The sequence below is a fragment of the Xyrauchen texanus genome, chromosome 25 (genome assembly GCF_025860055.1).
Source record: "Xyrauchen texanus isolate HMW12.3.18 chromosome 25, RBS_HiC_50CHRs, whole genome shotgun sequence".
NCBI classification, from domain to species: domain Eukaryota; kingdom Metazoa; phylum Chordata; class Actinopteri; order Cypriniformes; family Catostomidae; genus Xyrauchen; species Xyrauchen texanus.
In genome coordinates this window covers 1,000,327-1,017,392 of record NC_068300.1, presented here as the reverse complement: position 1 = coordinate 1,017,392, position 17,066 = coordinate 1,000,327, and the positions used below count along the sequence as shown (strand labels likewise).

At 46.2% G+C, this 17,066-nt stretch overlaps 1 protein-coding gene across 1 annotated transcript in view; it reads right to left on the bottom strand.

Moving 5' to 3' along the window:
* Positions 1–3,000: 3,000 nt before the first annotated feature.
* LOC127618918 (coiled-coil domain-containing protein 171) overlaps positions 3,001–17,066 on the bottom strand; it is a 23,746-nt gene continuing 9,680 nt past the window's right edge. Inside the window, 22 exon segments of the mRNA XM_052091622.1 lie at positions 3,001–3,773; positions 3,775–3,795; positions 3,886–4,008; positions 4,093–4,147; positions 7,793–7,859; positions 8,173–8,311; positions 8,430–8,615; positions 8,767–8,910; positions 11,999–12,195; positions 12,302–12,457; positions 12,460–12,700; positions 12,703–12,746; positions 12,749–12,872; positions 13,000–13,032; positions 13,034–13,114; positions 13,273–13,305; positions 13,307–13,349; positions 13,351–13,439; positions 14,899–15,099; positions 15,228–15,317; positions 15,963–16,030; positions 16,107–16,218. Of these exon segments, the coding sequence (XP_051947582.1) occupies positions 3,528–3,773; positions 3,775–3,795; positions 3,886–4,008; positions 4,093–4,147; positions 7,793–7,859; positions 8,173–8,311; positions 8,430–8,615; positions 8,767–8,910; positions 11,999–12,195; positions 12,302–12,457; positions 12,460–12,700; positions 12,703–12,746; positions 12,749–12,872; positions 13,000–13,032; positions 13,034–13,114; positions 13,273–13,305; positions 13,307–13,349; positions 13,351–13,439; positions 14,899–15,099; positions 15,228–15,317; positions 15,963–16,030; positions 16,107–16,218 (2,493 nt within the window). The 3' untranslated portion in view covers positions 3,001–3,527.

Genomic DNA, 17,066 nt, shown 5'->3' with positions numbered 1-17,066 from the left:
TCCAGGATCAGAATATTGCATGTGTGCTTCACAGTCCGTCCCAAAGGAGGGCAAAACCTGCAGCAACAACCCCTTAATGCCACCCTGAGTGTGTGTGAGGCGGGCAGAAACTCTGAAAATGTAAGCGAGGCCTTTGGCAACGGAAGAGCCCGAAACCAACACCTAGAAACATCACAATTAATACTTAATGAGTGAGACAGTGTGTGTTAATTAGAACCTGCTGGGACCGTCGCTGTGAATTAATGAAGGTGGTTGTGTTTAAGTCACTGGGGACCGCATCAAAGCTTGCGTTTGTCCTCGTTAACGTCTTCAATCCAACACACGTCGCCAACTGCTAGCTGTGGCCAATCGGAGGACTCCGGTGACCCAGCCAAAAAAACCCACACCGATGAGGACGAGGAAGAGAGAGGTGGAGACAAACCTACTTTAGTCCTTTTTTCCCCAACTTTCTCCCACTGCTGCCACAGTCTCCTGTCCCACATTGAGATCTGCGTGCGGTGATCAGACCTGCACCGTCTCTTTGTGGCTCGTCCAACTTGGCACATTGGCGTCGATATAAAGGGGACAAACACAACGCACAGAAGCAGAAGTTTGACTTGATGATCTTTGTCATAATTAAGACTTGAATCACTTTCAGAAGTTTCTCTGATGTGAGCCTGAAGAAAAACAACATCAGAACACAAACAGAGTTAGCAGGCAGATGTTGCCATGGTGCGTTCTGAGCGGTTATTAGCATGTTGCTGGGTGGTTTCTCGGCACGCTTAGGTGTTCTGGGTGGTAAAATCTAAAGTATGATCTGTCCAGTAACTTTATGAGCGCTTAACAGTGCCGTCGTCTTGGTTCTGTAAGTATATTTCTCATTCATGTTTTCCATAGTGAACTCCTTCATAATAGATGTATGCAAGTTTGAAAGTGATCGACTCGATTGTGTCACAGTACGTCAAGGGAGCGGAGCTTCAATTTATTTAGATCAATATATACAGAGGCAACACTTACACATTAAAGCGTGCAGCACATACAGACTATTACAATATTCTGCATATATAATAATCACACTGGGCCATGTAATGACCTGCTCATCCAAAGGTGAGAAACTACCGTCAAAAACACACCGGAATTAAAATTGCTTCACTCTGTTTTCTGTCAAAATAAAAGCTCGAATTAAATGAATGCATAAAATAAAAATAACATAAATAAATATTTCAATACTATAATGTAATACTTACTACAATAATAATAATAATAATAATAATAATATATTATTATTAATAAATAAAATTAAAATGAATGCATAAAATAAAAAACTGAAATATCACTACCGTAATGTCATATTTACTATAATAATAATAATAATAATAATATATTATTAATAAATAAGGTTTTCTATATAAAACATCTCTATTTAAAGCTACATTACGTAACTTTTTTGTTAAAAATGTATTAATGAGAGAGTGCAACAAAAATCCATCTTCCAAACTCGTCTTTACCCAAATGCACGTTGATAAACCTGTAATAAAGATGCATATTGTGGAGATGACGGGACGCATTTAGTGGGAAATTGCATATGTGCGTGCGTGTTGACTCCGTACACAGAGAAAATAAGCTGTTATCAGCTATCCGTCTTTTCCTTTCTTTGTTATTTGTCCGTTCGCTCTGATGTCCCGTATTCATGTGTACACCGACGCCTCCAAACACATTCATCCACGCAGAGCCGAAACAACCTCCTTCCACAAACCTCATGCAATATATCTCATTATAAATACTTATATACATTTAATGCATGGTCATAGGGAAATGAACTTTCATGAAATCCTTGATAAAATTATACCTTCACATGCCTCACACTGTAGCTCACGTATGACATTTAATATCATACATCATAACATTTATATTCATGAACATGCCAAAAATAAAAGATCTTTTATATGCATGAACAGCAGACGTTAACAATGAGCTACTATGTGCTTTTTGATTAAAACAATTGGGTTATGAATGTTTATACGCTTTAAACTGACCCGTGAATGCTAAAGGAGTCTGCTACTTTTTGCTCCACCGAACAAGAGAAAAACTGTGGGTTTGGAACAACATGAGGGTGAGTAAATGATGACAGCAACTATTACTTCATGTAAATGCAGATATTTCAGCTCCGGGCTCATAGCGTGTGCTGCTGATCCAGCTAAACATGCGTGTGATCATCATCTGCATGTGTTTGTCCAGGGACTCACATCTCACAGGAGATATCACAGAAACTGACGCTTCAGCACTTTCCATCACAACTTACAGAGCACTCGACTTTCAGCTGCCTGAAGGATCGCAGGAAATCTTCAGACACGACGTCACGTGTGGGCGCTACACGAGTCTCCATCACTTACTACAGACATCATTAACTATTCATTATTAGGGCGGGGCTAAAAGAAAATCGTGATCTTTGGTTTAAATGTAATGCTAACAGTAGCTGTGATTGGTTCGGATGATTTCGTAAGATATCTGAAGTAGCATCGCATTTTCTCCACGATGATTTTAAGATCGGCATCACATCACATTGTATTTGGGCTCGTTTCAATTGGGGGTATCTGCGGTGTTTATATGAATAATTAATTAATAATAATTACAGTCTTGACCAACACAATATATGTATCATTTGAAAGTTTCGAAGTTCTACTTTATAATGCATGTGTGACATTATGACCAAAACTGAACATGTGCTTTGAAATGTGCAGATAATTCAGAAGTGTTACGTTTTGATAATATATTAAATAAATCGCATTGTACAAATATCTGCAAATTTTGCAAAAACATCAAACTGATCAAATATTCATGTGTCATATGTCGTTGGAAAGATCTCAAAGAGTAAAATACAACCGGCTGATTTGTTTTACTCACAAAGAGAAATATAGCGAGTAACAGCTAAATATATGTCTTTGATAATTATGTTAGTGTTGCTTATATGCCACGTTTCTGCTTATAACTTCATATACATAAAACATCACATATGATTATTTAGAGTCTGTGATTATCTTTCAATCGAGTCCACACACAAGATAATCAGATGTATAGATCATTAGATAATCCACATGAAGCACAATGTTACATATGACCACCAGGAGATGGCGCCAAATACACGACACAGACTCAATGATGACTCAAATGACACAGAATGAAACTCATTCTGTGAAATCTCATGACTAAAATCATGTCTGCATGCTATGCAAACCTTTAGTCATTGTTGTGTTTGCATGTGTAATTAGTTCTTATGTACAATTATTATCTTTTATTTGTTTGGAGATGTTTTTGGACCTAATTTAAGACCTCTTTAAATGATAATGAAGACTGTTGTTGTACCATTTAACCCTGTAATACCCTGTCAGTGTTGTGTGTTTGTGTAAGAGAGAACAGTATTGCCGTTTCATCATTACTGGTGTTTTTAATAACACTAATTACGAGCGTCACTGATACAGATCATCTGCTGAAATGACAAATCGAATATTACAAATAAAAATCACATTAAAAGTGTAGCAGCCAGTTCATCATCCTTCATGTTTTTTCTCTTTGATTGTCAGTGTGTGGCCCGTGAGTGTGTTCGTGGAGAAACCTTTCAGTTCACACGTCCCACAATCCACCTCTTCTTCAAGAGGCCTGAAGGACGGGATATACGAGTGTTGTTCTCTCAGACAGGCGTCGTGTAGTTCACTCTTCAGTGCTGTAATGTGAGTCTGATATGACGAGATCTCGCGCTCCTGAGACGAGATTTTACTGCCGCCAGCTGATACACTTCAGGAAACTACACACCAGACTCTACACACCATACAAACACAACATTCAGTGGGTAAAGTGTTGGCACTAATCCTTTCATTGGCTCACTATAGGTTGTGTAGTGTGATTTACCTGACACGCAACCATCTCTGTGTTTCCCATGATCCTCTGCGAGTCTGATGGGAGGCGGGGCATTTTGGACAGCTGAGCGTCATGTGACGTCACGCTTCTGGATATGATGATGTCATCTTTCATCTGACAATAAAACATGAAGATGCTTTCAGAACACAACACAATCCTACAGATGAACACGTGTATACTGTGTGTGTGTGTTGTTGCCTTCTTGAAATGTTCCTCCACAGATTTCACATAGTTCATCAGAGACTCTTTATTCCTGCAAACACAGACAAATACACATTTCAAAGTTTTAAACGTGAATTATTCCATAATAACTCAAATATATGAGTATATACACACACACACATTTCAATTCTTAAAAGTCATTTCTAACTTCTACAAATCATGAGTGACATCACATCCTGTGCGGCCATATTACAAACTATTTGTAAACATTTGTCATCTATTTAGACTCATTTGGACACACACACACACACACACACAAACACTCACACAGTCTCACACACACACGCACGCACGCACTCACAGTCACACACACTTACACACTCACAAACACACACGCACGTACTCACAGTCACACACACACACACACACACAGTCACGCAGTCACACACACACACACCCAGTCACGCAGTCACAGTCTCACACACACACACACACCCAGTCACGCAGTCACAGTCACACACACACACACACACACACAGTCACGCAGTCACACACACACACACCCAGTCACGCAGTCACAGTCTCACACACACACACACACTCAGTCACACAGTCACACACGCAGTCACACACACTCACACACGCAGGTCACACACACTCACACACGCAGGTCACACACACTCACACTCACACTCACACACAGACACACTCACAAACACACACGCACACACTCAGTCACACACTCAGTCACACACTCACACAGTCTCACACAGTCTCACACACACACTCACACAGTCTCACACACACACTCACACAGTCTCACAGTCACAGTCTCACACAGTCACAGTCACTCACACACGCAGTCACACACACACAGTCACACACACTCACACACGCGGTTACACACGCGCAGTCACACAGTCACACTGCGCGCACAGTCACACACAAGCAGTCTCACACACCGCAGTCTCACACACACGCAGTCTCACACACACAGTCCGCGCAGTCACAGTCTCACACAGTCACAGTCTCACACAGTCACAGTCACTCACACCGCGCCAGTCACACACACACACACTGCGCAGTTACACACGCGCCAGTCACACAGTCACGCGCAGTCACACAGTCACACACTGCGCACACACACACGCGCAGTCTCACACACCGCGCAGTCACACACACACACCGCGCAGTCACACAGTCCTGCGCAGTCACACAGTCACACTACGCACACACACACACCGCGCCCAGTTACACACACGCAGTCACACAGTCACACACAGTCACACAGTCACACCTGCGCACACACACACCGCGCAGTCTCACACCGCGCAGTCACACACACACACACACGCGAGTCACACAGTCTACGCGCAGTCACACAGTCACACACTGCGCACACACACACACGCGCAGTCTCACACACACGCAGTCACACACACACACACGCAGTCACACACACACACGCGCAGTCACACACACACACAGTCACACACACACGCAGTCACACACACACACACTCACACCGCGCAGTTACACACGCGCAGTCACACACCGCGCCAGTCACACAGTCACACACTGCGCACACACACACACCGCGCAGTCACACACACTGCGCAGTCACACACACACACCTGCGCAGTCACACACACACACACCGCGCAGTCACACACACACACTGCGCAGTCACACACACACCAGTCACACACACGCGCAGTCACACACACACACAGTCACACACACACACTCACACCGCGCAGTTACACTGCACTGAGTCCACACCTGCGCGATCACACAGTCACACACGCACACACACACACACTGCGCAGTCACACACACTGCGCAGTCACACACACACACACGCAGTCACACACACGCGCAGTCACACACACCGCAGTCACACACACACACACACACTCACTCACACTCCGCGCAGTCACACACTCACACACTGCGCAGTCACACTCACGCCTGCGCAGTCACACTCCACGCTGCGCAGTCACACACACACACGCGCAGTCACACACTGCGCAGTTACACACGCGCAGTCACACATCACGCAGTCACACAGTCACTCCGCATGATCACACACACACCGCGCAGTCACGCGCTGCGCAGTCACACACACACACACACACACACACACACTCACTCACTCACTCACGCAGTCACACACACTCACACACACGCAGTCACACACACACACGCAGTCACACACACACACACACACACACACACTCACTCACTCACGCAGTCACACACACTCACACACACGCAGTCACACTGTGACGTCCCTGAGTCGTGTGATTTAATTGGTTCTCCCCATACTAATTGATAATTAGTAGTGATATAAAATGCTGTGTGTTATTTGCTCAAGTGCTCATTGGGATAGCTCCATGTCTTAGGAGTGGCTGGCCCAGTGAGACCTCTTCGATTTATCCTCATGCTTTTCTTACTGTGTAGCATAAAGTTTTGTTATAGTTATCTTATTTGCTAATGCTGTGTTTTCCCTTTGTTAACCCTAGACCCATGTTACCATCCACGGTTGTGGTGGTTTATGCTTACTGACAATAAAACAATTCTCTTTTGAGTTTACTAAGACCTGTTGTCAGACTCCCCTTTTTATGTTGCGGCTTGTAATGAGCCAGTCGTGACAACACACACACGCAGTCACACAGTCACACTGCGCAGTCACAGTCACACGCGCAGATCCGCGCGAGTCACACACAGTCACACTGCGCCAGTCACAGTCACACAGTCACACAAGCAGTCACAGTCACACACAGTCACACTGCGCAGTCACAGTCACACACAGTCACACCGCGCAGTCACAGTCACACAGTCACACAAGCAGTCACAGTCACACACAGTCACACGCGCAGATCCGCGGTCACTGCGCAGTCACAGTCACACACAGTCACACTGCGCAGTCACAGTCACACACAGTCACACGCGCCAGTCCACGCAGTCACACAGTCACACTGCGCAGTCACAGTCACACAGTCACACAAGCAGTCACAGTCACACACAGTCACACCGCGCAGTCACGGTCACACGCGTGATCACGCAGTCACACAGTCACCTGCGCAGTCACAGTCACACACTCACACCGCGCAGTCACAGTCACACACAGTCACACACACAGTCACATGCGCAGTCACAGTCACACACAGTCACTGCGCCAGTCACAGTCACACTGCGCAGTCACACTGCGCAGTCACACACTCACCTGCGCGAGTCACACACTCACACTGCGTAGTCAGTCACCTGCGCAGTCACAGTCACATCGCGCAGTCACAGTCACACACAGTCACACTGCGCGGTCACAGTCACACACAGTCACACACAGTCACACTGCGCAGTCACACGCGCAGTCACACGCGCAGTCACACGCGCAGTCACACGCGCAGTCACAGTCACACACAGTCACACACAGTCACACGCGCAGTCACAGTCACACACACAGTCACACTGCGCGGTCACAGTCACACACAGTCACACAGTCACACGCGCAGTCACAGTCACACACGCGCACAGTCTCACCGCGCAGTCACACACAGTCACACACGCAGTCACAGTCACACGCGCAGTCACACAGTCACACTGCGCCAGTCACAGTCACACACAGTCACACACACAGTCACAGTCACACACAGTCACACGCGCAGTCACAGTCACACACAGTCACACCGCGCAGTCACAGTCACGCGCAGTCACACCGCGCAGTCACAGTCACGCACTGATCACACGCGCAGTCACAGTCACTGCGCAGTCACGCGCGCCAGTCACAGTCACCACAGTCGCTGCGCAGTCACAGTCACACAGTCACACAGTCACAGTCACACTGCGCGGTCACACAGTCACACACAGTCACACTGCGCGGTCACAGTCACCTGCGCAGTCACACGCGCAGTCACACTGCGCCAGTCACACCGCGCCAGTCACACACACAGTCACACACAGTCACACACAGTCACACACAGTCACACACTCACACCGCGCAGTCACAGTCACAGTCACACACAGTCACACACACACACTCAGTGTATCGTTCAGTTAATATTGTCACATTCATGACCGATACAAGAGAAGTGAATGTTGCTGTTACTTTGTTACCGTCGCGCAGTGCGTTCTCCGTGCTGTTGATGTGTTGCTTCAGCTGTTGTTTCTCCTGCTGTGATTGGCTGAAGTGTTTCTCCAGTGACCTCACACACTGATTCTTCCTCTTCAACTGCAGTTTAGCTTCAGACAAACTCTGATGATACAATGACAGTGGGAATCAACATTCAATCTCAGCTCTGATGTACTGTGGTATTATAGTCAGTTTCATTATCACTCAGATCTCGATGAAGCAGTGTTTCATAGTTGTGTACCTGTACAGCGTGTGCGAGTGTTTGGTCTTTCTCCAGCTGTTCTCCCGTGTTCAGCTGCATACTGAGTCCGAGCTGCTTCAGATGTGCTGCCTGATCATACAGCAGACACTGAGCACGCTGCTCCCTCTCTAGTGCACTACTGAGCTCACTACACATGGCCTCGAACTGCTGCGCGGGAACACGCGCCTGGCAAACACACACACATAATACACATTTACAAACAATGTGTGATTGTCGTGCATTCAATAAAACTGCACAGCACTTGATTTATTCAGCAGAGAAACACTAGACTACTGATAAACCTGTATGTAGATGTAGCGGTTATAATGTGACTTACAGTGTGTGTGTGTCGTGATCGGTGTGTGTGTTTGTGCGTTTCATCGCGTGACAGCTCCAGTCGCAGGTTTCTCCGCTCCACTTCAGCTGAATGCAGCCGCTGCGTGAACTCCAGAATGTGTTTCTGAAGAGACGCCACCATCACCTACACACACACACACACACACACACACACACACACACACACACGTTAGTTACACTTTCATTAAAAGACATAAACACAAGAGTGTTATCAGTATACCAGATGTCTGCACACACACATAATATACATGCTATTTTTGTTTCAGTGAGTGACATTGATATTTGATGAACAACATTCAAGTAAACTATAGCAAGTGTAACACATGAACAGTATGACATGACTAGATTGTGTGTAACGTGTGGACTGCGCGTAGCGTGTGGACTGCTCGTTGATTGTAGACTGCGCGTAGCGTGTAGATTGTGTGTTACGTGTAGACTGCGCGTTGCGTGTGGACTGCTCGTTGATTGTAGACTGCGCGTTACGAGTAGACTGCGTTACGTGTAGACTGCGCGTTGATTGTAGACTGTGCGTTACGTGTAGACTGCGCGTTGCGCGTGGACTGCGCGTAGCGTGTAGACTGTGCGTTACGAGTAGACTGCGCGTTACGTGTAGACTGCGCGTAACGTGTAGACTGCGCGTAACGTGTGGACTGCGCGTTACGTGTGGACTGCTCGTTGATTGTAGACTGCGCGTTCGAGTGGACTGTATTGTTGCGTGTGGACTGCGGCGTTGCGAGTGGACTGTGTGTTGCGTAGTGGACTGCGGCGTAGCGATGTAGACTCGGCGTTGGCGTGTGGACTGCTCGTTACTGGTAGACTGCGTGTTGCGTGTAGACTGCTGCGTTGATTGTAGACTGCGGCGTTCGCAGTAGACTGTGTGTTGCGTGTGGACTGCGCGTAACGTGTAGACTGCTCGTTGATTGTAGACTGCGCGTTACGAGTAGACTGTGTGTTACGTGTGGACTGCGTGTTGCGCGTGGACTGCGCATAGCGTGTGGACTGCGCGTTGCGTGTGGACTGCGCGTTACAGTAGACTGCCTGTTCTGGCGTGAACAGCGGCGTTGGCGTGGACTGCTCGTTGATTGTAGACTGCGCGTAGCGTGTAGACTGCGCGTTGCGTGTAGACTGCGCGTTGCGTGTGGACTGCTCGTTGATTGTAGACTGCGCGTAGCGTGTAGACTGCGTGTTACGTGTAGACTGCGCGTAGCGTGTAGACTGCGCGTTGCGTGTAGACTGCGCGTTGCATGTGGACTGCGCGTTGCGTGTGGACTGCACGTTACGAGTAGATTGCCTGTTACGCGTAGACAGCGCGTTGCGCGTGGACTGCTCGTTGATTGTAGACTGCGCGGCGTGGTGTGGACTGCTGGCGTTAGCGTGTAGACTGCTTGGCGTTAGCGTGTAGACTGCGGCGTTACTGAGTAGACTGATGCGTAGCGTGTAGACCTGCGGCGTTGCGTGTGGACTGCTGCGTTCACAGTAGACTGCGTGTTGCGTGTAGACTGCTGTCGTTGATTGTAGACTGCTGGCGTTACGGTAGACTGATGGCGTAATGTGTAGACTGGCGTGTAATGTGTGAACTGCGGCGTTCTGCAGTGGACTGTGCGTGGCGTGTGAGACTGCGCTTTTGCGTGTGGACTGCTTCGTTACGGTAGACTGCGTGTTGCGTGTAGACTGCTGCGTTCGCAGTAGACTGCGGCGTTGCGAGTAGACTGTGTGTTGCGTGTAGACTGCTTCGTTCACGAGTAGACTGCGGCGTTCTGAGTAGACTGTGTTGTTGCTGGCGTAGACTGCTTCGTTGATTGTAGACCGTGGCGTGGCGTGTGGACTGCTGCGTTAGCGTGTGGACTGCTGGATTGTGTGTGGACTGCTGGCGTTAGCGTGTGGACTGCGTTACGGTAGACTGCCTGTTGCGGCGTGAGACAGCTGGCGTTCTTGGCGTGGACTGCTGCGATTGATTGTAGACTGCGGCGTGGCGTGTAGACTCTTGGCGTTGCGTGTAGACTGCTTGGCGTTAGCGTGTAGACTGCTGGCGTTCACGAGTAGACTGTGCGTAGCGTGTAGACTGCTTGGCGTTAGCGTGTGGACTGCTTCGTTCGCAGTAGACTGCGTGTTGCGTGTAGACTGCTGCGTTGATTGTAGACTGCGGCGTTCGCGAGTAGACTGTGCGTAATGTGTAGACTGCGGCGTAATGTGTAGACTGCGGCGTTCACAGTGGACTGTGCGTGAGCGTGTAGGCTAGCGCTTTCGCGTGTGGACTGCTGCGATTCACGAGTAGACTGCGTGTTGCGTGTAGACTGCTGCGTTCACGAGTAGACTGCGGCGTTCTGAAGTAGACTGTGTGTTCGGCGTGGACTGCTCTGGATTGATTGTAGACCTGGCGTGGCGTGTGGACTGCTTAGTTAGCGTGTGGACTGCTCGTTGTGTGTGGACTGCTCGTTGTGTGTGGACTGCTCGTTGTGTGTGGACTGCTCGTTGCGTGTGGACTGCTCGTTGTGTGTGGACTGCTCGTTGCGTGTGGACTGCTCGTTCACGAGTGGACTGCGTTGCGATGTAGACTGCTCATTGATTGTAGACTGCTGCGTTCACGAGTGAGACTGTGCGTAATGTGTAGACTGCGGCGTAATGTGTAGACTGCGGCGTTCTGAGTAGACTGATGCGTGGCGTGTAGACTCGGCGTTAGCGTGTGGACTGATCGTTACAAGTAGACTGCGTGTTGCGTGTAGACTGCTTTCGTTGATTGTAGACTGCTGGCGTTCACGAGTAGACTGCGGCGTGGCGTGTAGACTGCTGGCGTTACAGTGGACTGTGTGTTGCTGGCGTAGACAGAAGCGTTGCGAGTGGACTGCTCGTTGATTGTAGACTCTTGGCGTGGCGTGTAGACTGCTGGCGTTGCGTGTGGACTGCTGCGTTCTGAGTAGACTGCTGCGATTGATTGTAGACTGCTGGCGTTATGAGTAGACTGCGGCGTTACAGTAGACTGCTTGGCGTTAGCGTGTAGACTGCGGCGTTAGCGTGTAGACTGCTGGCGTTGCGTGTAGAACTGTGTGTTACGTCTACGCGTAAATGTCAAAATACCTGAAATTTGGTTTGCAGATTTTTTTAAAGAAATATTAAATTATGATAATTAATTATTATAAATAATATACAATATTTAAATATTTAAATAAAATAAAATACAGCATCACATCACATTTCTGCTTGAGTGTGTGTACCTTACTGTTCCAGTGTCGGTGTTTACTGTGTTGGTCAGTTGTGAGTCTGTGGAGTCCATGAGCCAGTCGCCGTGCCAACGAGTTCTTCCCATAATAACCACTGCACTGAAAGTCCACATCTGACAGCAGCCGCTCAAACAACTTCCTGCTTGCGCTCTGAGCCACAGATCTTAGACGAGTGCTGTCCTTCACACATTCTAACACACACACACACACACACACACACACACTTAGCTATGCTGTTTAAGGGTGTTTCTTCAACTTTGTCCACTTCTATCACAGTGAAAAGTGTGTGTTTCTCACCTGTTGTGTTCAGCTGGTCTTGTACTTCCTCCATGCAGGTGTGTATGATCACAAGAAGCTCTGATGAGTTCAGCATCTTCATCATTCTGTCTTTATCCTCCTCTTCCTCTCTCACCTTCACATCACTCACACACCGTCCGGCTGCTGCCCGTAACCCATGGCAACCCTGAACAGCACCTCGGAGCTCCGGCCATGCCGTGAAGCGACCTGCCGCCAGCGGCGATAACACACCGCCGAAACATGCGCCGCGGACTGACCTCTGACCTCCTGACCTTTGACCCCAGGGTCACTGGCCGCGTGCAGTAGCGTGCCGACATCCGTCTTGAAGGATCCGGCGTCGCCTGCAGCGTCCTGCAACGCGACCTTCTGCCACACCAGCACACACACCTGTCTGCGCCAGAGCTGCGCAGGCATCCCACTAAAACACCGCATGCTGCTAATAGACCGCCTCCTCAGCGCCGCACATGCTCACTAACCCCTGCAGGCGTGTCACTTCCTGTACCTGCTCGGACTGGCGTGCTCCAGAGATTGGACCGCCCCTCCGCGCCTCATCGAGCTGCCTTCTGAGATCCTGATGAGAAAGAACGCTAAACACCTGTTACTCTTTCTGCGGTATGTAGTATGTATATTTTGCAATGCACTTGACAGGTCATCACACTGGAACAGGAAGTTGAGTGCATAGAATAATGTATGTGCACCTGTGTTCTCTGTTGTAGTTTGTTGTTGATGTTGTGTGTGGTGTGTGTTCAGTTCTTCTTTCTGTTTGATCCACATCTCTTCACATTGTTTCAGTTGGCTCACACTTTCCATAAGCTGCCGATTTCCCCTCACACACACTCTCCAAACCGACACCTGACACACACACACACACACACACACACACACACACACACACACAGGTAGAGACTGGAGTTAAACACTGCGTCTTCACAATATCTCGATCTTTAAGACTATAAATCACTTTCACTAACTTTCTGATTGGTGGCGGTGAGGTCAGAGGTCAGGAGCGTCCACGTGCTCCTGTACCATTGCACTAAGCTCCGCCCACGAAGCTACCCAGCATGCTGTCTGTGGCGTCACCAGCTACACACCCGGCAACCAAGCGCTGATACAATGTGTGCAGAAATGACAACTTCTCCTACAACATAAATAATCAAGGAGGATTAGAGAGTTTGGTGTCATTGCACAGAAAACCTTTCACTTTTTGATGATATAGATGATGATACATTCTGAGACTCTGAGCTAATAAACCGATAAAAAATCACAAAAACAAGTAAAAATGTTACTTTCTCTTCTTATTTGACATTATATATCTCAGCGTTTAAATAAAGGTAGTTTAAGTAACTTTTGCTTTGTTCCCAATAAGTAAAAGTTTGTGTTGATATGACAAAGAAATCAAAAGTTCCAACATTATAAATATAATTGACATAGTGTCCAAAAACATCTCCAAACAAATAAAAGATAATAATTGTACATAAGAACTAATTACACATGCAAACACAACAATGACTAAAGGTTTGCATAGCATGCGAACATGATTTTAGTCATGAGATTTCACAGAATGAGTTTCATTCTGTGTCATTTAAGTCATCATTGAGTCTGTGTGAGTGTATTTGGCGCCATCTCCTGGTGGTCATATGTAACATTGTGCTTCATGTGGATTATCTAATGATCTATACATCTGATTATCTTGTGTGTGGACTCGATTGAGAGATAATCACAGACTCTAAATAATCATATGTGATCTTTTATGTATATGAAGTTATAAGCAGAAACGTGGCATATAAGCAACACTAACATAATTGTCAAAAACATATTTAGCTGTTACTCGCTATATTTTATTCTGTGAGTAAAACAAATGAGCTGGTTGTATTTTACTCTTTGAGATCTTTCCAACGACATATGACACATGAATATTTGATCAGTTTGGATACTGTTGAAACAGTATTTTAATGTTTACAGATTAAACCCCATTGACTTCCATTGTAAGTGCCTCACTGGAACACATATTTGTGCTGCTTTAATTGTTTTTTCAGAAATCGAGGGACGAGTCGAAATGTATTTTTGTGCTAAACAACATTACGGCACAAATGCTGTCGATTGGCGTTTTCCTGCTTCATTTCAGATAAATATTTACATCCAAGGCGTTAAATGAACCACGACTGCCATTTGGTGTCGAAATGCTCTAAAATCAAAATGACAGTTTTTGTGACTTTTAGTCCGTCTATTAGCTTTGAGGATATCTTATATAACTACTGTACTCCTAAAGTTGACAGTATTAACTTTTATCAAATCTACTGTACATACTTGCAAAACAAAGATATTATCTTATCCTCAGGGCGTTCACAAAGTTTTATCAATCAAGCGTTCACTAGAATGAGGATACCCTTCAACAAACACAGTTAGCCTGTTTCTGACTATGCTAGCAGAAAACATGTTCATGGCTGTGACTATTTAAAAACTGAAAAGCGAACTTCCTGTTTCAATAGAAATTATGTCAACTCAGAAAAGGAGACTGCAAGGGTCTGTCTCTAGCAAATATCATCACATTATGAGTCAATAAAACAAAGAACAACTGTAAAGCGACTTGTGTGTACCTGGCTGTCTCTGTTGTGTTGTTGTTGGAGTGTGTTTATCTGTGCTTGTGTGTGTGTGTGTTGTGCTTTCTCCTCCTGCAGGAGGTGTGTGAGTCTGCGCAGATCTCTCTGAGCGCTGTCTGCGTCGGCTGCAGCGTCTGCGGCACACTCACGCAAACGCTTCACCTCCTCATTTACACACAGACCGTGTGTGTCACACTCCTGCAGACAGATGAACACAAGCAGGATTGCACACAACTATGAATGAAATATACTTCAGTGCATTAATCCAAACATTCTGATCAGATTAAATATGTCTTCTCATACATTACTACAATCACAACACACACCTGTATTTTCTTCTGTAATTCAGAGATCCGTTCATCTTTTACTCTCATCTCATGATTCAACTTCTGCAGCACCAGCAAAGACTCCTGCACCTACACACACACACACACACACACACACACACAGTTATATATACACACACACACACACACACACACACACACAGTTATATATACACACACACACACACACACAGTTATATATACACACACACACACACAGTTATATATACACACACACACACACACACACACACAGTTATATATACACACACACACACACACACACACACACACAGTTATATATACACACACAAACATATACACACACACACACAGTTATATATACACACACAAACATATACACACACACACACACACAGTTATATATACACACACAAACATAGACACACACACACACACAGTTATATATATATACACACACGCACACACAGAGACACACACACACACAGTTATATATACACACACACGCACACACAGAGACACACACACACACACAGTTATATATACACACACAAACATAGACACACACACACAGACACACACACACACACACCCACACAGAGACACAACACACACACACCCATATACACACACACACACAAACACACACAGAGACATATACACACACCATTAACTGTTTGACATGTATCTGTCACATGTACACTTGTTCACTTCTAATAATTGTGCTTGTTTCTGCAGTGCTTCAGTGTGTACCTGTGTGTTGTAGTTGTGTAGTGTTCTTCTCAGGATGTCCATTAGAGCAGATGAGTTGTGTTTATCACCTACAGAACAGATTCAGACTTAATCACGCAAACACAACACAAAGCGTTTGTGCATGAGATCAAGCTGTTACCTCACCTGCTTTATGTGTGTGTGGCGCCCCCTGCTGGTGATACTGCTGTAACAGCTGCTCAATCTCACACAACAGCCTGTCATGTGACTCCTGCACAAACACAAGAGCCTCCTGCACCTACAACACACAAGCGGCAGAAACATCGGGTTTAGACCAGCACCACGAGAACAAAACAATTAAATATAAAAATGCATATTTGGACCACTGAGAAAATATGAAGTCAATTATAAGTCAATTGGAAAGTTATTGGGCCCTATACTTATCACAGTTATGACCAATTTGCCTAATCAAGACTATTTGAGGTATCTCGGGTGACCCGATCACATGTGGTCACCTAAATGTGTCTCCTGTGACCACTAGTGTTCGGATATGGAGGGAGGGTCTCTGTTGCATGGTCGATCACTATGTCAGTGTTACTGCGTGATATTAAAGCGCAACAAGCGGTGCGCTGTTTCTCCCAAGCAGCGGTTGAAATTTAATCGAAGCACAAGCGCTAGTCAAGCAGAATAATCGCTAAAGTCTTGCTTTAAGCGCGCAGTTGATTGACAGGTGAGGGCGGGACTTCACTGCTGCCGGGATTAGCATACACCTCAGATGTGGTCATAAGCATATGTGGTTTTAAAACCATTTAGACCTGCTGGAATAAAAATAACAATTACATGTAATGACAAGTATGGCCAGTAGATGGCTTCAGTGTGCTCTATGCACTGGCTGTGTGTGTACATGTGTGTGTACATGTGTGTGTGTGTATTCTGCATTATGGATGTTTAATAAGCTCACGCCTTCATTTATGTGTACATGTGTCCTGCATTGTCTGATTTACTGAATTTTATTTGACAAATTTGTAAAAAACGCTGTGTGTTATAGTCTCACCCATTCAGTTCCTATGGTGGGTCAAATCTGACCCGAACAGTACGAACGGGGGACTGTTTGATAAAACCACCAAGACTCATCAAATCTAGTCT